Source organism: Cygnus olor, chromosome 1 (genome assembly GCF_009769625.2).
Source record: "Cygnus olor isolate bCygOlo1 chromosome 1, bCygOlo1.pri.v2, whole genome shotgun sequence".
Classification (NCBI taxonomy): domain Eukaryota; kingdom Metazoa; phylum Chordata; class Aves; order Anseriformes; family Anatidae; genus Cygnus; species Cygnus olor.
In genome coordinates this window covers 75432303-75452326 of record NC_049169.1, presented here as the reverse complement: position 1 = coordinate 75452326, position 20024 = coordinate 75432303, and the positions used below count along the sequence as shown (strand labels likewise).

General features: G+C 41.8%; 2 protein-coding genes across 51 annotated transcripts in view; both read left to right on the top strand.

The window, feature by feature from the left end:
- PPFIBP1 (PPFIA binding protein 1) overlaps positions 1–15162 on the top strand; it is a 113569-nt gene extending 98407 nt beyond the window's left edge. For 39 of the 50 annotated variants that reach the window (XM_040545134.1, XM_040545098.1, XM_040545092.1 and 36 more), the window contains 11 exons: positions 781–922; positions 1367–1495; positions 2210–2360; positions 3621–3732; positions 3896–3984; positions 8165–8287; positions 9536–9661; positions 10461–10649; positions 11207–11386; positions 11745–11810; positions 12461–15162. In XM_040545134.1, coding sequence (XP_040401068.1) covers positions 781–922; positions 1367–1495; positions 2210–2360; positions 3621–3732; positions 3896–3984; positions 8165–8287; positions 9536–9661; positions 10461–10649; positions 11207–11386; positions 11745–11810; positions 12461–12547 — 1394 coding nt within the window. In that variant the 3' untranslated portion in view covers positions 12548–15162. The remainder of the gene's footprint in view (positions 1–780; positions 923–1366; positions 1496–2209; positions 2361–3620; positions 3733–3895; positions 3985–8164; positions 8288–9535; positions 9662–10460; positions 10650–11206; positions 11387–11744; positions 11811–12460) is intronic. The other 11 variants (XM_040545102.1, XM_040545110.1, XM_040545094.1 and 8 more) reach the window with 1 other exon arrangement.
- A 1466-nt stretch (positions 15163–16628) lies between these two features.
- Positions 16629–19181, top strand: REP15 (RAB15 effector protein). Its single transcript, XM_040545142.1, has one exon. It carries the CDS (start codon positions 17241–17243, stop codon positions 17991–17993), a length of 753 nt encoding a protein of 250 aa, XP_040401076.1. The 5' UTR covers positions 16629–17240; the 3' UTR covers positions 17994–19181.
- The last annotated feature ends 843 nt before the right edge of the window (positions 19182–20024 follow it).

Below are 20024 nucleotides of genomic sequence, written 5' to 3'. Positions count from 1 at the left end.
TGCTGCCACATCTCTGCTTATGTAGCCTAATAGATACTGCAGTTTTGTGTAGTTTTCTTTTTAAATGGTGTTTAAGTAGTTTTGTTCTTTGTTAGCTTAGCTTTTACTAAACAGTCTTGTAACAGCTTCACTTGTGAGGTTTGTTGTCAAAGAAAACAACAGCTATAGATCAAACTTTTCACGTTAATCAGAGTGCTCTGTGCTTCTCTCCAAAGAGAAGATCCAGTTCAGACAGAGCCTAGACTTCATGGTATTTCTCTACAGAGGAACGAAATGCTCCAGAACTTGCATGGGGGAAGCCCTCTTTCCACCAATGAGGTGAAAGGGCCTTCCCACTCCTGGGGTGTAGGAGGAATTGTTTGTTGCTGGAATTTTCTGAATGGGGAACTTAGGAGATACTGCTGATCTTTAGGAAAGATGCCCACAGGGTAATCATTTCTTTTTTTTGTGCTCTGGGGACTCCTGCTATGGCACTGATTTGTTCCTGGGCTTCTGTGAAAGGACACTCCCTGAGAAAGAGTGTACTTGGGATTTAATTCATTGATTAATTCACCAAATGTTTGTTGCCTACTCAACCAGCAAGGACATTGCCTTGGAGTGTTTCAGTAAGGCCCATGAATGAGGAACACATTTTGTTTCTCCTGGATTTTTCCCATCCTCTTTGCCCCATTTTCTCAACAAGGGGACTCAATAATTTCAGAAAGAGTTGTTCCAGAGTTCAGGAATGTGTTTGTACAGTGCTGTGGAAGTAAGTCTTGATGGAGCTTTGTTTTCTAATAGCTGAAACAGAAAAAGGATCTGCAGATCACTTGGACCTGGCTGGCTTGCCCCCTCGACCAAAAGAAACAGATAGTTTACAGATGACTCCACCTTCTCCAGATTCCAAGAAAAAGGCCAGAGGAATCAAGAAGTTTTTTGGAAAGTAAGTAAAAGATACGAAATGACCGTTCTGCAGAGCTGGATTTTGCAAAGGGTTTTGCAAGGGTTCCAGCTGAGCACTGGGGCTGCCCGAGCTGATGCCTTTGGGAGGAAGAAGCTGGTGGGCTTAGCAGGGGCACTGCTTTGTCTTCCATCTTCTTGTATGCATTTTCTCTCAAATCTGTCTCAGATTCTCATCTTCCCTTTTTCCCTCTCCAACCAGTGGCCCTGTGGTCTGTTCAAGGCAGGCTGCGGGCACGGTTGGTGTGACCGTCGCAAGAGCAGGAGCCAGCATGGCATTTAAGGGTTTTTTGGGCTACTGGTGGGTTGGTGGTGGATGGAGGAAGGGCTACAAACCCCATGGGAAATCTCGTGTGTGTTGGTTGTGCTAGTAGAACCATGCCTTTTCCTTGGTCAAATGTGAATATGCTTCCTTCCACTAATCTAGACTTAAAAGAAGTCAGTCTACCACTTTCAACCTAGATGACATGTCTGAGACTGAATTCAAAAGAGGAGGGACAAGAGCAACTGCAGGGCCACGACTGGGCTGGTCTCGAGACCTGGGGCAGTCTCACAAGTAAGATGAGTGGTGAAAAGTGTGCTGATGCTTGTCTTCCTGGCAGCTGCAGTAGAGCACAGGGTCAAAAGGAGAAGCACAATGTCAAAAGGATACATCCACTCTCCTGGCGAGCAGAAACAGGCAGATCCATGCTATTTCCTCCTTTGAGAGGTGGTCTTGGCAAGGTTGAGGCTGGTTGGGTGGTGGGTGTCCAGGGGTGGGATACTGCTGCTGAGTGAAGCTTTTCATGCCTGTGACTTTGTAGGAGTGCATCTGTAAGGATGCACAAAATGGAACATGAGCCCTCGTGTGGCCGTGACAGATATTCCTCCAGTATATTTCCTGCTGCATTTCTAGGGATTAAAGCCAAAAGTGAAATATTATGTTTTTTCTTCAGAGTTTTAGTCACCCTAGGCAGCAAAGGTGATTGTGCTAGTAGCATTAATAGATTATGTTTATTGCAATGGTGACAGGAGATCAGTAGCAATTAGCACTTTATGGTGCTAACAATTCTGACGTAGAGACACACTATTCCAAGGCTCACGTAGCAGCTGATCATGATGCACGTTCTCCCCTGGAGATTGCCCCAGCTCCCACCAAATACCCATGAGTGAATGGCTCAGTTGTTTTTATTATTGTTTTTGTTGTTGTCATTATTATTATTTTAAATATGAAAGCAGGAGATTGAGGCGTGGGATTATCAATCTCTTTTTTTTGTAAAATCTTCTAAAGTGAGCTGGACATGCCATTTGCCAAGTGGACAAAGGAGCAGGTATGCAACTGGCTCCAGGACCAAGGACTAGGCTCTTATATAAGTAATGGCAGACAATGGATACTGTCGGGGCAAACACTTCTTCAGGCTTCTCAGCAGGATTTGGAAAAGGTGAGAAGTACTAGAAACACTACTTTTAATTAAACTTACCAAAAAAAAGGTATTTCTATTCATGTAAATTATGTCTGCACTGTAAAGTGCATCCAGTCAAAATAAAAATGTAAAAAAAAAAAAGGTTTTTTTTTTTCTTTTTAAATATCATCTGCAACAATGCAAAATCTGGTTCTTTGTAAGTGACATTTAGTAGAAATGTAATGCTCTGTAATGAGACTGTTAATTAGAAGTTTGTGAATTAACTTCACTAGACATGGACACCTGAATTGGCTGTGCTGCTTTTTAAAAACATGCACACAAGAGTGCTTCATTATCAAACAGGTTTGAAACAGGTTCATAATCATTTATTTATGGCACAGTTATTTTATGCCTATGTGAAAAAGGTGTAAAAAGCTGCTGCTTTGGTATGGATGTATTTTCTGCCCATTTTACACAGAGGCATACACCCTGTTACACACAGGGTGACCATTTTCTTTGTCTTAAATTATGGAATTGTTTGTCTTGTTTCCTAAAACTAGAAGCAGAAAAAAAGTTGGTTTAGTTTACACTTTGAATCCACAATGTTTGCTAATGTTTGAATTTCCAACTTTTAAGAATTACTGCCCTCAGGAAATAGTAACCCTGGGGAAGGGGGGGGTTGTTTCAATTAGACAGTAAGCTAATTCAAAGTTGTAGCTATACTACAACTGGAGTACGAGAAGTGTGATGTGGACATAGTGGTTTGCAGTACTCAGAGGTAATATTAACTAGTGAGCGCTAGTAAAAGTGTACATGGGATTAAATAAATCTTCAATGGCTGTACTTACACCTCTAGACTGGGGAAGTTCTTGTGCATTTGGAAGCATTAATAAATTTCAGTAATTCCTGGGACCTTTATATGCTTTTAACTAACTCATTTAACCTTACCTGCCTAAGTGGGAGGGAAGGAAGTAAAAACATCAAGTATTTTTCTGAATATTAACATGTTTTAAATTGTTTGTTTGTTTTAAGCTGGTATGATAATACTATGGCTGATATTTTCATATACTTCTAAAGAACCTATATCCCTTAATCCACTCCAGTGAGCTGGCATTTCCATAGTTCCAAACATGTGCTGAGATGGTGTTGGTATTCAGCAATGGGAAATATACCTGCCAAGTCACCATCAAGTGCTGTTTACACTGTGACTTTCTGAAACCATATTTAATTCTTACGTAGCAGAGGGAGAAATAAAATACAGTATTGTCACAAGCTTTGCTGCTTTCCTTACTTTCACAGGAGCTTGGGATAAAGCACCCATTGCATCGGAAGAAGCTTCAGCTTGCTCTGCAGGCGCTTGGGTCTGAAGAAGAAAACAGTCATGGAAAACTGGATTACCACTGGGTTACCAGTAAGATTTTATTGCATGCTGAAGCAGCAACTTTTTGTAGGGGTTCCTAATCATGGCAAATTTAAGGCTCAAAGAGTGATAATAGCACTAACTGGTGTTACAGACATGGTTGCTATTAATCAAGGAGAACTTTGCCGCACTAATGTGGTTGTCTCTATCTTAGGGTGGCTGGATGACATTGGCCTCCCCCAGTATAAGACCCAGTTCGATGAAGGAAAGGTGGATGGCCGAGTGCTCCATTACATGAGTGTGGTGAGTAAATGTTCCTTCTTTTCGTGACATCTTTGCCATGTTCTTAGTTCTTCCTCACTTCAAAGCACACTGGCATACCTCCAGACAGCTCACTGAAGACCAGGTGAGGCTAGAGAGACCTGCTTTCAACCTGCCATCATTGTGACTGCATAGATATTAAATTCACTTAACACTTAAACGTCTTTCCCTCAGCCCTCCCGCAGGAGTTTGCACCAGCCAAATCCTTGCTGTCCCCATAAGCACCCCATTTATGGGGCACTGGAGGGCATCTGTGGCTGCTTGGGCAGCTCTGGCAACACAGACATCTGTTCTCAAATCCCTCTGGGGAGAGCAGGACCAGATAGACATCTTACAGGGTCTGGCGTCCGTGAGGAGTCAGGTCATGGCAGTCTGGCTTGTAGCTTCCTAGAGCAGAAAGTTGACACGTCTGGAGGCCAGCAGACCATCTGCACGTTCCTCTGGGCCTTTGTTCAAAATTTTAAAGAGAAACTTAGAAGTACTATGAGGTTACCATCTGCACATTTGAGTTTTGCCCCAGATGACAAGATCTATTGAAAGGAAGCTAAAGTTGGAGCTTACACTTGCTCTTGCAGCATTGCAGAGGCTACACATATACTCATGTTGTGTACCAAAAGCAGAGTTCATTCCAACACCTACGCATCTCATATGTCTCATGAGATGTCAGTATTTTCAAAGCTGTTGAACAGTTCAGAAATTGGGCCTGCAAATTTTCTGCATAATTGCAGGGAGAAAGTTAAGAGGTGAGAGCGTCAGAAGCACTGCCAATGCTAAAAAGATATTCTGGGATGCCATATTTGCACACGCTGTATCGCCGTGTTTAAAGGACTGCTTGAAACTGTAGTGGGTATCCTGTGTTAATGCTAATAGCTGCAACCTGTAGAAAACTGAAGCCCTGATAGTACAGCTCACCTGCAAGTATTTCCTATATTCTTTCCAGCTTTAAAGACACTATCTTAAAGTGAAAGAGCAAACATAGTAAGCAAGAGCCCAGACTCATACATGAGTAATGGGCAATCTTGCGCTTAATTGTCTGTGATGTTGTCTGATGTGCTCAGGCAGCGTGTGTAAGTACACAAAAGCGTGCAGATTTTGTGGTCGCATTTCATGCAGCTGGGCTTTTGCTGTTCATGATGCTATTAATTAATAGAAGTAGGTGGCATTTTTTTCTTCCCTTCAGTGAGCAAACATTAAATCTATTTACATATTCATGTGGATGCTTAGGGTAAGAAAACCCAAGCAATTTTCTTTGAAGAGAACTGCAGTTTTAAGAGACAGCTTGTTTGAAAACAGGATACATTTAATAGCACTTGTATAATGTATTTCAAAATGTACAGCACCAATGTCAGCTACCCACTTTAGTGCCTGTCAGGTGAAGCCAACCTAGCAGGTTTCATTTGTCTAAAATGTCAGGTAAGATGACTTATAAGGCATTTGTTCTTCTCTGGAGAAGTAAATGCAAACTGAGCATTGCCAGTATTATTCCTTCTTTCTAACAAAGAAGTCAGTTGCAGTGGTGTTCTCTCATGAGTTGTGCTATGAACAGAGTAAAAGTTATCATTCTATACCATGTTTGCATGTATTTTTTACAGCTCTCACATTAGCTCAGCTACCTGACATGATTTTGCTGTCAAGTGCTTTTCAGTCAGATACTCAAGTACTTGCTGCTTGCATAAGGTGTTTTGGTGTTTGCTTCCTTTAGTTTTTGAGTTTGGACTTTAATATAAAAGTAGGAGGGAGTTTCTTTCTTCTGCTTGTTAAATCATGGAGGTCTGATGCCAGCAGGTTCTGCTGAGGTTGATCTTGTGTTGGGAGACTTTATCACTCTATTGACTAGATGAGCATTGAATGCTGATAGGATACAGCATAGGTGGTAAAGGAACTTCTGTTATTCAACAGTCTTTTTTTCTCTTAAAGTAGAAAAGTAATAGGTGCACAGAGGAGGGAAATGCAGCAGGGGTGTTGCCTTTTAAATAGGTATTTTTCCTGTCAATTCCCTTTAATTTTAAATTGCTAGGAGTGTTTTAGAGTAGAACCATCAAATTTTTAGAAGATTGTGTAAATAATCAACTAAATACAGCTGTATGCAAAGTATGAAAAATGCTTTTAAAAATCACATGAAGATTTACCCCGACTCAAACTGAAATAGAAACTCTAATCTTAAATTCATCATAAGGTTAGCTGAAAACAATGAAATATTTGGACAAGTGAAGAATCTAGTCATAGATTATTCTGACAAAATTATAAAACAGTCCAGCATTTGTAACACACATGTAATACTAAAACATTTATGTCAGGGTTAACCCTGACATAAAGGTGCATAAATTAATTTGTCAGCCAACTTGTACCGGAAAAGAATCAGACTTTGAGACACTAATGGCACAATAAGGATTAAATTATAATCAAAGAGCCTAACTTAGCAAGAATGCAAGTCTCACAGCATGTGACCCCTGTTGCAGTGCAGGACAAGTTCTTTGTAGCCCTTCTCTGGTGCTGCAGTAGCTAGCTGAGGGTGAGCTGGGAAGTCTTACCAGGCTGGTCATGTACTCCTTCATGAAAGTTTTTCATGTCTCTCTCTAATGAGAGACTGATTATTTTGGTTTTGGTATGATAAATTTCTGGGGCTAGACATTGGAGTGAAAACAGAGGTAGGCAAAGCATGGCATCTTCTGCATTGCATAGATTGCAAACCCATCAGCAGATCACACCAACAGTCTTTTCTAACCTGCAAGCCTCATCTAAACTTTGTGTCTCCTTGGCTGTTTTCACCATGTGTGTCCTGTGAGTTAAGCCCTCTTGGTTGCCAAAACACTCTCTCTCTTCCCCTTCTCAGTGATTTGAAGTAGCCCTTAATATAAGAAGGAGAACAAGGGGTATAATGGAGCCAGAGCAAAACTGCTGCTTGCTGCTGTTGTCACAAAGGGGGAAGGAAACTTGCCTCTCCCAGCTCTTGACATCTAAAAGCTACCTATTCAGCCAAAGGGTGCGCCTGGTGGCCAGTGCAGGGAGAGGGACACTGTGAGGCAGTGTCTCGTTCTTTGGCGTGGTAGAAATTCTCACACGTCTCAGGAGATGTGTGATTCTTCCTATGAAAGAGTGGTGGGAACCTAAATAGCTGGTCTGTGTGAGCTCTAAAATGAATTTCTCTACAAGATTAATGTGTAAGTAAAAAAAACATTGGGAGGATCAAGCTTTTGGAGAAAGAATCATCTGCTTTTGTTAGTATCACGCGTTGCAGAGAGGAGTGTGCCTGTGTCTTTGCGTGCTCTTACGCTGCGATGTGTGAGAAGTGGCTCATCCCATGCTGAAAATGATGTGGTGTAAATTCACAGCCAGGCTGCCTTGCTGTGCCATGTCAGGGAGGCAAAGCTCCAGGCCATCTGGGTGCCTGATGTGCTCCCCTGGCATGTGCTGGGGTGCTGAGCAGGGAGTTGGCAATCCTGGCCAACCTGCCCTCCTTTCCTCAAACTGCAGGAGGTGTCTGCACAAGGTAGGAGCTACAGGGTGATGGTAAGTCAAGGCGAGCCTCTCAGCAGCCTGCATGTGGTCACCCTTTCCCTGCCTTCTGCCTTACTGTGGCTTCCTGCTGTAAGCCACTGAACGGCTCCTTCTACCACTTATGACTTGCATTTCTATAAGCATTCACAGTTGCAGGAGACCAACCTGACATAACCTCGTATTTTTATTTCCTCTTTTTTTTTCATTTTAACCATACAGAATGTCTCAAACAGTTTTCAGGGTAATTTATTGTTTTAAATTAAACTTAGAGCTGGATGCTTGTGATATTAAAACTTTGGTCAGGACTAAATGAAAATGCTGTCTGATTCTGATGCAGTGTGTTTAGAAAGCTGTCCTGTCTCTAATAGGATCGCAGAGGAGGCATCATCTCACCCTCTCCCATCATCATCACTCCAGATTTCTTGTACTAAGCTCCATACCGTATGTGAAGAACATCACACAGGAGCTAGTATGGAGCAATATAGGAAGATTTTCGTCTGGGACAGATGGTTTGACATCCTGTGTCTCATTTATTAAAATTTTATCCCAGAATGTGTCAGATGTGACATTTTAAGCCAGAGTCCAAAGCAGTCTCCTACAGTTGGATGTTAGTTCCTCTAATAAGTGCATTTGTGTTTACTAACTCCCCCTTCCTCTTCGACAGGATGACTTGCTGTCCTTGAAGGTTGTCAGTGTCCTCCACCACCTCAGCATCAAAAGGGCCATCCAAGTTCTGAGAATAAATAACTTCGAGCCTAACTGTCTGCGCAGGAGGCCATCAGATGAGGTACTGCTTGAAGATGGAACTGTGAAGAATCCTCTAGGTTTTTTCTGGGTGTTTGTGATTATTCCTTCTTTGCCCTCTTCTCCTTTATTGGCTGTCTTCTATTTCATTTTGTTTCATTTTTTGTTTCCTCTTTCTTATTTTGTTCCCAAGTTTCATGCCCTGCTGTAATTACCTGGAACACCACTTTTCTTTCTTCCGTGGGCCATTGCCCCAGAGCCATATCTCTTTGCCAAATTTCCCATTCCTCTTCCCTCTTCCTAGCTGACAACTGGCTCTCTTGCCTTTGATATGCTTCCAGTAACATAAGGCATCTTGAACTTAGTGCACAGTTACTGTGAGGTTTATGTAATTGTGAAGTCTATGGCCATGTCAGAATTTCCTCTGTAAAAGAAATTTGGTACTCTTATCAGATGGGAAACTGCTATCAGTTTGTTTTGGAAGCAGTGTACACTGACTAGGGCAATGGCTGATGAACCAACCCAGAGTCTTGGGTTTAGATACATGATGCATATCTGCACCATGTGGAGATAGCTAGTTTTCAGCTCCACTGGTAGAAATTGCAACTATTCCTAGTACACAGCAAGATACTCAAACTGCATGAAGTATGATACGGACCTGCCCACTCAACTCACAGACACAGCTCATGTTATTTGGCACAACTTCCTATAAACAGAGCAAGAAAGATGATCATTTCCCAGTAGGATAAACACACACTAAGCTGCTGTGATCAGTTCTAGGCTTAGATTATTAGAAAGATAAAACATTTCATGTTGTGAATGAACCACACTTGAAACTGACTGATTTCTAACCATACTGCATTGCTGGAAAGCTTTAGACTCTTCTTGTTGTGACTAGAAAAGCATCAGAAAGGTAGCTTCATATCAGTGTCCCCATCACCTAGAGTTGTCAGTATCTTAACTCTAAGTTGAAGAAGCGGCTTAAGAAACTCAGGAGAGCTCAGCATATTGTGAACCCTTTGCAATACAGAGGTAAAATATTTCTGATGAAATTTCAGTTTGTATCTGCTCTGAAATCTTGCAGTACTTGGGGAATGCGTGGGGTTTGGTCCAGACCCATCTCTGCTTTGGCATTGCTGCAAGATAGTAATCCAAAAAGAGTGGAAGCTTTTTCTCAAGTGCAAGGTGGGCTTGTGTGCATTCAAGACAGGAGAGGTTTATTTCAGTAAAGGTTAGGCTGCGACAGCTGTGTTGGGAAGTCTCCTTAACTGCCTGTTTCTCCTGTTCACAGAGTAATGTCACACCTTCTGAGGTCACCCAGTGGACCAATCATCGCGTGATGGAGTGGTTACGCTCTGTTGATCTGGCAGAGTATGCACCTAATCTGCGGGGGAGCGGTGTGCATGGGGGACTGATGGTAAGGTTTTAGGCAGGCTTACTCTGTTTTATAAAAAAAAAAAAAAAAAAATTAGAGCTGAGAATTGCTAGAGCAAAGTTCTGATATCTTTGCTGCAGCCACACTTATTTTTTTCTTCTGTAATAAGTTGCTGTCAAAATTCATTACCTTATAGTTTTAAAAACATGAATGTCTTGGGCAAAATTAGTTTGGAAAGCAATGAGTTTGTTTACCAGTATCCCCCTCACAATTTGATGGTCTCCACCTTCCACCATCTTCCTTCCTAGACCTGAGTATGTTTTTCTTTTGTGAGCGGGGTTTGATTCTTTCATAAAATCTGTAATTTCAGTGTCAAACCAGCATTGCTTTTAGTTGCTCTACCATGAGATGCTCCAGGCTAGAGACTTATACTTGTAGAATTTTGTTGTGATTGAGAGGTATATCCTTTCTCCAGACGTTTTATGTCTATTTTCCATCATTCCTTTGACTGCATTTTCCACCATTAAAGAGGATGGTGAATAAACATTTTGTGATAGCTTCACCTATCACATGAGCTAAGGTTGGATTTATGTGTTCTTTTCTTCTTACCTGCCAGTTTGTTTCAATATAGCTCAAGAAAGCAAGTCTGGAGGTAGCATTTTATGAATCCTTTAACTAGTTATCTCTTTTTGCTTCCTCTTTGTTGTATATTTTCTCTAAAATAAAAACAAAACTCAAAGCAACCTTAGGAGGTGACTAAGACAGGTGTGCCTCTTGATGTCCTTGAGACCTCATCAGACAGTATTGGCTTCAGCTGTATTCTCTGTGGTTTGGTTAAAAGGTTTTGGAGCCACGTTTCAATGTAGAAACCATGGCGCAATTGCTGAACATCCCACCGAACAAGACACTGCTGCGACGGCACTTGGCGACTCATTTCAACCTCCTCGTTGGGCAGGATGCCCAGCAGAAGAAACGTGAAGCCATGGAGTCCCCAGACTATGTCCTCTTAACAGCAACTGCCAAAGTAAAGGTAGGCCACTTGTTCTGGGTCCATGTATGAGCTTCCAGGCAGACATTTAGATATCCAGTTTTACCTGTTCTTGGAGCACAGTTCAGTAAGGTCTGAGAAAAGGGGCTGGCTGCTAATGGAAAAAAACACATTAAAATAGGACTCAGCAGTTCTGGGTTTGACTGTTGTGTCTACTGTGAGCACACCACATCTCAGCTCCTCATACATACAGACAAGAGGTAGCACTCTTGTGGGTTGTTCTTCTCTCTATACTGTCAGATGTTTGGGATGTAGACTCTCTCTTACTGTTCATATGCTCTTGGTTTTATGTGATGGCATTCTTCTGTCATTTTGGATTCTTTAAATGTTGCTTTCCTAACAGTATTAGAATGAGGGAACAGATCTTGTTCTTTTGGATGCAGTTATCAGGAAATCCAGCTATTCAGAAAGTCATTGTTAGGAGAACAGTGGGGTCTTAACGCTTCATCATCTGCTTACATTGATTGAAACATCAAATGCAGAGAGATCTGTTAATTCTTTGCTTACTCTAATTTGTCAATTTTCTCTTCACTTGTAAGCCAAAGAAACTTGCCTTCAGCAATTTTGGAAGCCTGAGGAAGAAGAAGCAAGATGATGTGGAAGAGTATGTGTGTCCTATGGAACTGGGGAGGGCTTCTGGAAGTGGGTCAAAGAAGGGTTTTAAGCCTGGCCTGGATATCCGAGTGTATGATGATGACGATTTGGACAGACTGGAGCAGGTAAAACAGTTTAAAATCCTTGACTCTACTGTCAGGTTTGGTGGAAAACCTCCTTTTCACAGTGAAACCTTTCCTTTACTTTGGCCTGAGAAGGTCCTTACTTCTTACAGTCACACAGCACGACTAACAAACATAACAAACATGCCTCTCAGCACAGGAAGATAACAAGCTGTGAATGCAATGCCTGTAAGACCCTCTCTTGCGTAGATTGTGGCCCTGATGGGCCGCACTCTTGCCTTGCTCTGACCAGGTTGGGTGTAATCAAGCATTTACATTGTCTGCTGTACTTAATTGCCATTCTGTTGTGGCATACAGTGGATTTATTATTCATTCATTATTCATTATCTGTTTTTTGCAGATGGAAGATTCAGAAGGGACAGTGAGGCAAATAGGAGCATTTTCTGAAGGCATCAACAACTTGACAGTAAGGCGTAAAACTGGTGTCTGTAGAATAAGGTTCCTTTTTCTGTAAAATGGACCTAAGACCTTTGCCAGTCTCTAGTATTAAATAGCAGTGCTGAGTTATCTCCAAACACCCCTAAATGCAAATTTTCATCACTATTAGCGGCTCTGTCAAGCAGTTTAGTTTTGTATTTTTGGGGGTAATTGCTTTGCTAGATATCAGTGTTTTTAGTGAGAGATAGTGTTTGGATGGGGTGAAACGCCCCAGTCTCTGAGAACCAAGTATGTAAAATACTGTGCAAACGACAGATACAGTGAAGCCTCATCAGAAACAGGAGTCAACCCAGCCCCAGTCTGCATTTCCCAAGCCATTTGTGCCAGCAGAAATGGGGCTGGGCCACAGGGTTAAAAAAAAAAAAAAAAAAAAAAAAAAAAAAAAAAAAAAAACCTCTGTTCCTCACAGTTTTTGTAGTTGAGTTATTTTTCAGCTGGCTCTGTCCCCTGAGCCAGGGGACCCCTGGAAATCAATGAGGGTGGGTCTGGAGGGGAAGAGTGATGCGGTGCCTTGCCTGTTAGTGTTGTTTGCTGCCAGACATGAGACTGGACCGTCCTCAGTGCTTGATATTAGTTGGGAGGGCCTGAACCTTGACTCTTCCCTCATTTCCTTTCTAGCACATGTTAAAAGAAGATGAAATGTTTAAAGACTTTGCGACTCGCTCTCCTAGCACCAGTATTACGGATGAGGACTCCAACGTGTGACGGTAACCACTAGGCACTGATGAAGGCTCAGCTCACTTTCCTATGTGCAAGAAACATCATTACACATGACAGGCAGCAAATCATGTACATTACATTGCTCTTGCTTCTGTTTGTTAGAAGTAATACTGGGAGGTGGCGAATTTAAAAAAAAAAAAAAAAAAAAAAAAAAAAGGTGCCTACTCTGAAGTTGCCATAAGAAACACCCAGACACTGGTGAATGGTAATTGTTTTTACTATATTTAATGTACAAACTGGTGGTATGTTTCAGAGTGTTGCATTTAAATTTACATGGTATCATAGTGCTCCTTTTGCTTATTCTTGTCCTGATATAATCCTTTATACTGTTTCAGAATAGATGTATTGTGTCCGTAGATGTTGACCAGCTTTCTCTAGGTTTTCAGCTGAAACAAGATGTTATTGCTATCTGTTTCAAAGGCATTTGTCCAGCACAAATACTAGTTCTGCCCTTCCCATGATATCCAATGTAGGATTTTAGTCATTCGTGCCCTCCTTGGTAGCTCTTAATTGTTGCTTTTATTTTTATACTGTTTTATATATAAAAAAAAAAAAAAAAGACAAAGAAAAAAGAATATATGAAGTACATGTAAAAGCAGAAATTTAAATTTTGTGAAATAGAGTGATGGAAAGCTTGAGGTGTGGGGGAAGGGGAGAGGTTTGTAAAAGATTATCCCAGTTTGCATACCAGCTGGTTACTGGAAAAGGCAGGCTGACCTTTGGAACTGTTTGCTTTTTTTGCTTTTTACTAAGTGCACAGTATAATGATCTTCCATTTGGGATGAAACAATTATAAAGCATGTTTCTACTGGCAGTGACTCTTATGGAAACTGCAAATTTAAAAATGTCTTCTTCCGTGTTCCTAGCAGCAGTAGTTATAGCATTCAAGAAGGTTATTAATGTTTCTGTGACTTAAAAATATTCTGGAGAGTTTTCCTTCAAGTTAAGAGTACTCCCTGCATATGGAAGGGATATTTCTGTGCTGTAACTAACATAAAGATGGTGTAGTTGCAAAAAAAAAAAAAAAAAAAAAAAATAGAGAGAGAGAGAGAAATGTATAGGAAATATATTATTTCGTAATATTAAAGCCAAGGTGGGAATTTCCCTCAAAAATACAGATAGCAAACATGTTGCATATCATTTTACCTTCTTAAAATGTAACTCTTTTGCCTTGAAGATCATCAGATTTTAATAAGTTTAACTAGCCAGTAGAATTTTTTTTGTCAGATTTTTTCTGTATTGCAAGATGTCCTAGCCAAAAGCCAAAAAAGTAACTGTTTATTACAGTGGTTGTTTGTATGGTGTTGAACGTTGCATGTGTTTTAGCACAATGGCATGAAATTTCTTTGCTTTGTAAAGGAAAAAAATCCAGTTAGAATTGCTCCTTGCAGTGCTGTTTGGCTTTTACAAGAGTTGTGTCACTTCCAGCAAAGGTAGTGATGAAACCATTTCTGACATGCTGCTTGTGTGGTATAATGGATTTTAGATTTCGGCTGATTTTGTGGGTATTTCTGAAACACCATTACAAAAGTTAGGAAGGGAAGGAAGATTCTTCCAGGGGCTTCCACAGAGCTCCTGTCAGATGCAGGCTAGACGGGAGGCATATTCTAGCACTATACTATTGTTACCTTATAACCTATTACAAGTCCTTTTTTTTTTTTTTTTGAAGGATGTGCAGTGAAGGCTATTTATGTGCAAAGATGAAAAATTTGATGCGGACCAGTTGTGTTGTATATGATATCAAGTGCTGCCATTCTCTCTTTAGTAACTGGAGCCAGGCAAACAATCCATAAGTATTCATATTCAGTTTGTGCCACTTTCCGTTTCTCTACAAACAGACTACAACACTGGTGCTTTATTCAAAATTCCTGACTAAGTAACATCCACAAATTTGCTGTCTGTTGTTTCTTCCTCTGCTGTCTTGGGGGTGTTTGAGCTATTTTAATTAGGCAGAAATACCACATTCTGTAATGCCTGCTTCCAGCTTTCAGGTGCAAATACTCAGATGTGGATTCAGGGCTTGCTTTCTGTGAATAATTTGCAATATGGTTGTTATTTACATGTAAGTTGGGCTCAAGACCCTGCTCTTACCAGTAGAGAAGCACTGGGAAGACATGGCACAGGCTTCTGAGCAACAGTATTCCTCTAGATTCACTCTTTTAGCAGGCGCTGTCTAGTGGACATAATGGCTGGATATTCACAGGGAAAAAAAAGGGGCTAGTGACACAATATTATGTGCTGAAACAAGTATAAGCAAATACTCTCAAATTTCTTTTCAGTCCAGTGCTATTAACAAACATGTTGGCAGCAGCAGATGATCATTTGTTTTTAAGTCCAGTGTAAGTAAAATTCTGCTGTGAACAACCCATTTCAGTATCTACTGGTTGGAAAATTGGTTTTCCCTTCAAAGCTGCCTATCATCTGAACCATAATTATTTTATGGGGGTCTAATATGAAAGCAAGGGATGAAGTCAGGAAGTTTATGCGCGCATGTGCACAAAATTGATACCGTTGTGGTATTTTAATTTGTGCGTTTTTGAAGAGGGCAACATTACTACTGTGTATTGCCATGTAAGATCCAATAAAATCTGTGGAAAATGCCAAGTGTTTGTGTTTGTTTTAAATATGTATCCCTATTTTTTTTTAATTTCCTAGGAAGCTATTTTGTTCTATTTAAAAGATGAGGGAGAAGGGGCAAACAAAATCAGAGTCTTTGTGGACTCATTAGTTCATCTATTGATAGTGCCTGCAGAAAGAGTCAGATAACAGCAAAGAAATACGCTGTCCTAGGTCTTTTTATACTGATTTCTGAGATCCAGATTTGAATCACTTGGATTATTTGGCACAGTGTGATGAGAAAGCGTCTCTGTTGATTGTCATCTGGTGCAAAAACACCAGCTCTGGCCATCCCCGCTGCAGAGAACAAGCATCTCTCCAGTCCCAGGTGTTGTCCCCCTATGCATGCATTCGCAGCCCTCAGCAGGCACAGGAGCTCCAGTTGTTTTCCCCAGACCACAGTGTGCTGCCGGGATGCAGGTACAAATGTCGATAAATGTATTGCCTGGTGTGGCCCAGATAACAGAGCAGAAAATGCAGAACCCCTCCCTGTCTTTCGACTGTCATTTCTGTGGTTTTGTTTGACGGATCGACATTTCTGTGTTAACAATGAGGATAAACACTTTGAAATCTAGAGCACAATATGCATTTGTTGTTACAGTGACATGGAAGAATAGAAGATGCATTACTGTTTTAGAGCTTTATGCTTCCCTTGAGTGTTCTGACATTTTACTTTGCAGCAAGAGCTTTTCCTGGTGAGTCCTTTTATCTTCTTTCTCCCAGCTGAGGATAGCACTCTGTGAGGCAGCTGTGAAAATGAAAGCAAAACCTGAGTTGCCAGTAGATTTGGAGCAGAGGTCAGCAAGGAGAGTGTGTTAGGTGCTGGGGAATCCCTCTGTAGAAAGGAAGGGAAATCAAGGTTTAGGGTCAGAGATAACAGGAGAAGCAGTAGTGAACACCTACTGATGGCTGTAAGTTACGAAGGAATGGAGATGGGCCCATGACACATATGAAGACCCTGGAAGAGAAGTAGTATAATACCTCGGACATGATCTGTTTCTTGGAGAGAGGGACCTGAGGGCAGTGTGACTGACCAGCCCTGCTCCTGAGATGGTGTTTCCCTTGTGGGGGTGGCAGGAGCACAAGAACATCTGTAGGCGGGAGGAGAGAGATCAAATGAAGGAAGTTTTAAGCAATTAGAGAAAAGAAGGCAGAGAGAGATCCTTGTTGCTTTTTTCATTCGTTGAGAATGAAGAGGAATAAGAGCAGTGCTCAGTAGGACAGTGTTTTGTGAGAATGTTGGTGAGCGTCTGGGCCAATGAGGAGACTGTGACAGTACATTTGACGGCAGCAGCAGCTTCTGGAGCTGAAAAGGGCTGGTGCCTGCTGCAGCGGTAACATACATTCCAGCTTTTACAGTTATGGAGACTGGATTTTGTAAGGTTAGGAAGCTTGTTTATTTGTAGCTGTAGCTGTGCATTGACTGTCCAAGTCTCCCTGAGATAATCCTGCAGCAACAGCGCAAGCTTCTTAGTTGAGCCAAAAGTTCAACTGAGTCCATGTGCATTGTCATAGCACAGTTAATGTCACTGACAGTAACAGCAGTTAATATTGGGATACAGGCAAACATACCATCAAAACAGACCATGACATCATTTCACGCATCCTGTAGAAGTCTTCAGGTTTGGATACATACTTCTCTCTGGGTGATTAAAGAAACAGCTTGATTCATCTCTAGGAAACACCCAGTGCCAATAAAGAGGCTTCTTTGTAATAGTCCTAGAAATGAGATCGCATGAGATAAGATCAGACTGGAATGAGATAGGATCGGTGAAGGAAATGGTGCCAGAATGAACAATAAGGAAAACAAACAGGTGAATTCAGTAGGTGTGGAAGTTACAGGGCCTGTTGGGCTGGTCCCTGCTCAGTGAGCTGTGGAGGAACGCGCCCAGGAGAAACCTTTCATGCCCTCCAGGACCGCAGCCTGCCAGCATAGCTTGCTGGCATGACTTTAATCTAGAAGGTGACAGCTACCCATTATGTGTACTTAGTAGGTCTGACGGTGTCCAGTGACTACAGAGCCTTTGCTGAAGAAGGAAAGGACTTCCCTGAGGCTGTCTGCATGTGGAAACAACCTTCTTCTGCACAGAAAATGGGCCGGAAAATATCACATGAAGACAACCAGGAGAACAAGGTCGAAACTCTTGTTATCTGTGAAGTCTTCAGCCAAGATGTGGTCTATGTATCCCAAAGACTGAAAGACTACCTTGGGTTCATTGATCCTCAGAGCAAATTCCAGCCAGCCCCAAACACTCTGAACGAGATCTTTCTGGTCAACTTTATCAGCTTCTGTGTGGAAAAGGGAGTGGAGGAACATATCACAACCAGCAAAATGACCAAGCAGCAATCCTCATTGTTTGGTGTGGACGGGATCTGGACTCTGTTGGGAGTTGACAAGCAAATCAAACTTCAGATCGCTGTGCAGGCTCTGCAGCTGACTGAGCTTTTCCATAGCGAAAGCAGCCCCACCGAGGTGCTGGATGACTGCTGCCAGGAAGCCACGCTGGCAGACGAGCATTTCCAAAACAGGAGCAGGTTCAAGAAGCTGGCAGAGTTCTGCTGCCTGGTGGGATGGGACTGCCTGGGCTTGTTCATCGTGTTTGGTGTGCCAGGGAAGCCCAAGGACATCCGCAGAGTCATGCTAGACAGCATTGCCAAGGAGAAGCAAAAATGCCGCCTGTTGGGCAGGAATGCTCTAAGGCAATTTGTCATGAGTACTGACAGCTTCCTGTCCACAAAAGAGATGTTGGAAAACTGCCTCAGCGCAAGAAACAGACTGAAGGAGGTGGGCGATGTGTACATAAACTTTCTGTAAACCTTGTGTTAACAGTAGCAGCTCTGCATGCCTGAAGCAAAGGCTGTGTGGGCTGAGCTCGCCTCATTTCCCATCTTGCACGCCATTCCTCCACCCCCTTATTTTTCACTTTCCCCCTCCACCCAGCACATTCCTGTAGATCCTGCAGTAGCCAAAGCTGATTCAGTCTCTCCAGGTTTTAAAACAACAGGATGTACCTGCCAGAAAATGTGTTTATAGAAGGCTCGTAATTTTGCCAGAACATTCCGTTCGCCAACTGTCAAGTATTGGCTGAGGCCGATGAAAACTTTATTGCCTGGAGCCTTGGGAGGTCTTATTAGACTTGACTCAGCCTTTGTGCGCTGTGTCTATAGAAAAGGCAGACTGTTTTTTAAACAGGAGGATGAGTCTGTAATAAGGAAAATGTGTTATTACTTGTCGTGAAAGTTGCAGTGAGTGTGGAGGACAACACAAGGACTCCAAAACACTGTTTTGGAGGAGTGGAGCTGGTTCTCAGTTAGGAGGAGGAGGAGGAAAAGCCCTTCCCTGGGATAGAAATAGGCTATATGAAGAAGCTATTAATCACCTGCCTGTTGGAAGTAAATCAGTGCCAGGCTATGGATTCAGGGACAGGAGAGCCTCAGTGCTGTGAGCCACTGTGAAATGCATGGGCAGGGTTGGTCCCAGCTGCAAATTCTGTTCTTGCTGAGCAGCTGTGTCAGGTCAAGGTGTGGCAAAAGGCAGTAGCAATTGTTAAAGAAAACGTGGGAAAATTAACAAATGGGGACAAAGATCCATCACTGGGGGTGCTGATGGAAGTCTTCGTCTTTCAAAGCTGCAGAGGTGAGCTCCTGACCACTCATGGCAGCAAGCAGCAGTCTGGAAGGGGCAGAAGTATTTTTGCTTTGTCTTTGTTTTCAGTATCTTAGCAGCTAATTGTATTTATGTACTGATTTATTCCATTTTCCTCAGGTTTTACTTGACAGCACTTTGGGTTGCACAGTTGTAGTTACTTTCTTTCAGCTACTGTTAACCAGTGAAAGGAAGAAATCATCAAGTTTCAAACTCACAAACCCACTGTGTTTGTAGGCCACTGTGGCACTGTAGTGACCAACTTTTGTATATGTGAGTAGTTTTGTAAGCATCACCCTCCTCTGCATGTGGCTTTCCTTATAATTTAACAGAATAAAAATAATTTCAACTATCTTATTTTTTTACTATTTGATGTTTGAGTTTTAAGATGGGGAAATGGGGAAACCACAACCTCTGAGAAATAAAGGCTCTTATTTACACAGTCATATAAAAAGAGCATAAAGAAGCTTTGGCATCAGTGCCAGAAGCTTTCCATGAGGTAAGTCTGAACTGAGGCTGAAAAGTGAACTGAAACAAAACCAAAAACACAGACATCAGTGAAATTTTTGCCATGTCACAAAGGCAGCTGGGCTGGGGAAGGGAGGCTTTTTATTTTTAAACTAGTTGGTTGAAATACAGTTGGTTTTTATAGAGCTGGCAGCATTGTAATTTTTGTGCATAACAGGGGTTTGATAAGACAGAGGGGATAATTCCGGTATTTTTTTTTTTTTTTTAAACAAAGAAAATGTGCACAGTTACAGGGCTGTGCAGTGAGAGCAAGGTCTAGGACCATTCAGGATGGTTTTTGTGTGTTTAAATTAACAGCATGAGCAATACTGCAGCTGGATTGTTTTATAAAAGGCCAGCAGAAAAGCTTTATTTTTGCTTTAAATTGTTAAATTACAGCTCGTGGTTTTTAGGGCAATGTCTTGTAAGCAAATCAGTTCCATAGGAATGCTGTCTCTGCAAACGTGTTTTCTTCCTTTGGATGTTTTGCATACCTTTTTGGAGTTGGAAAAGGAAAATAAATCCAAATGACTTGCATGTATAGATTTTGAACTATGAAAATTAGACGCTGGGGCAGTTGACCATTTAATTTGACTCCTCCAGAGGTGCTCTTGTACCTCAGGTAAGACTGCTTACGCTGCCTTGGTGCTTCTGGGATCCAGGTTGCATTCCCCAGGGTGTGCCACAGCCTTC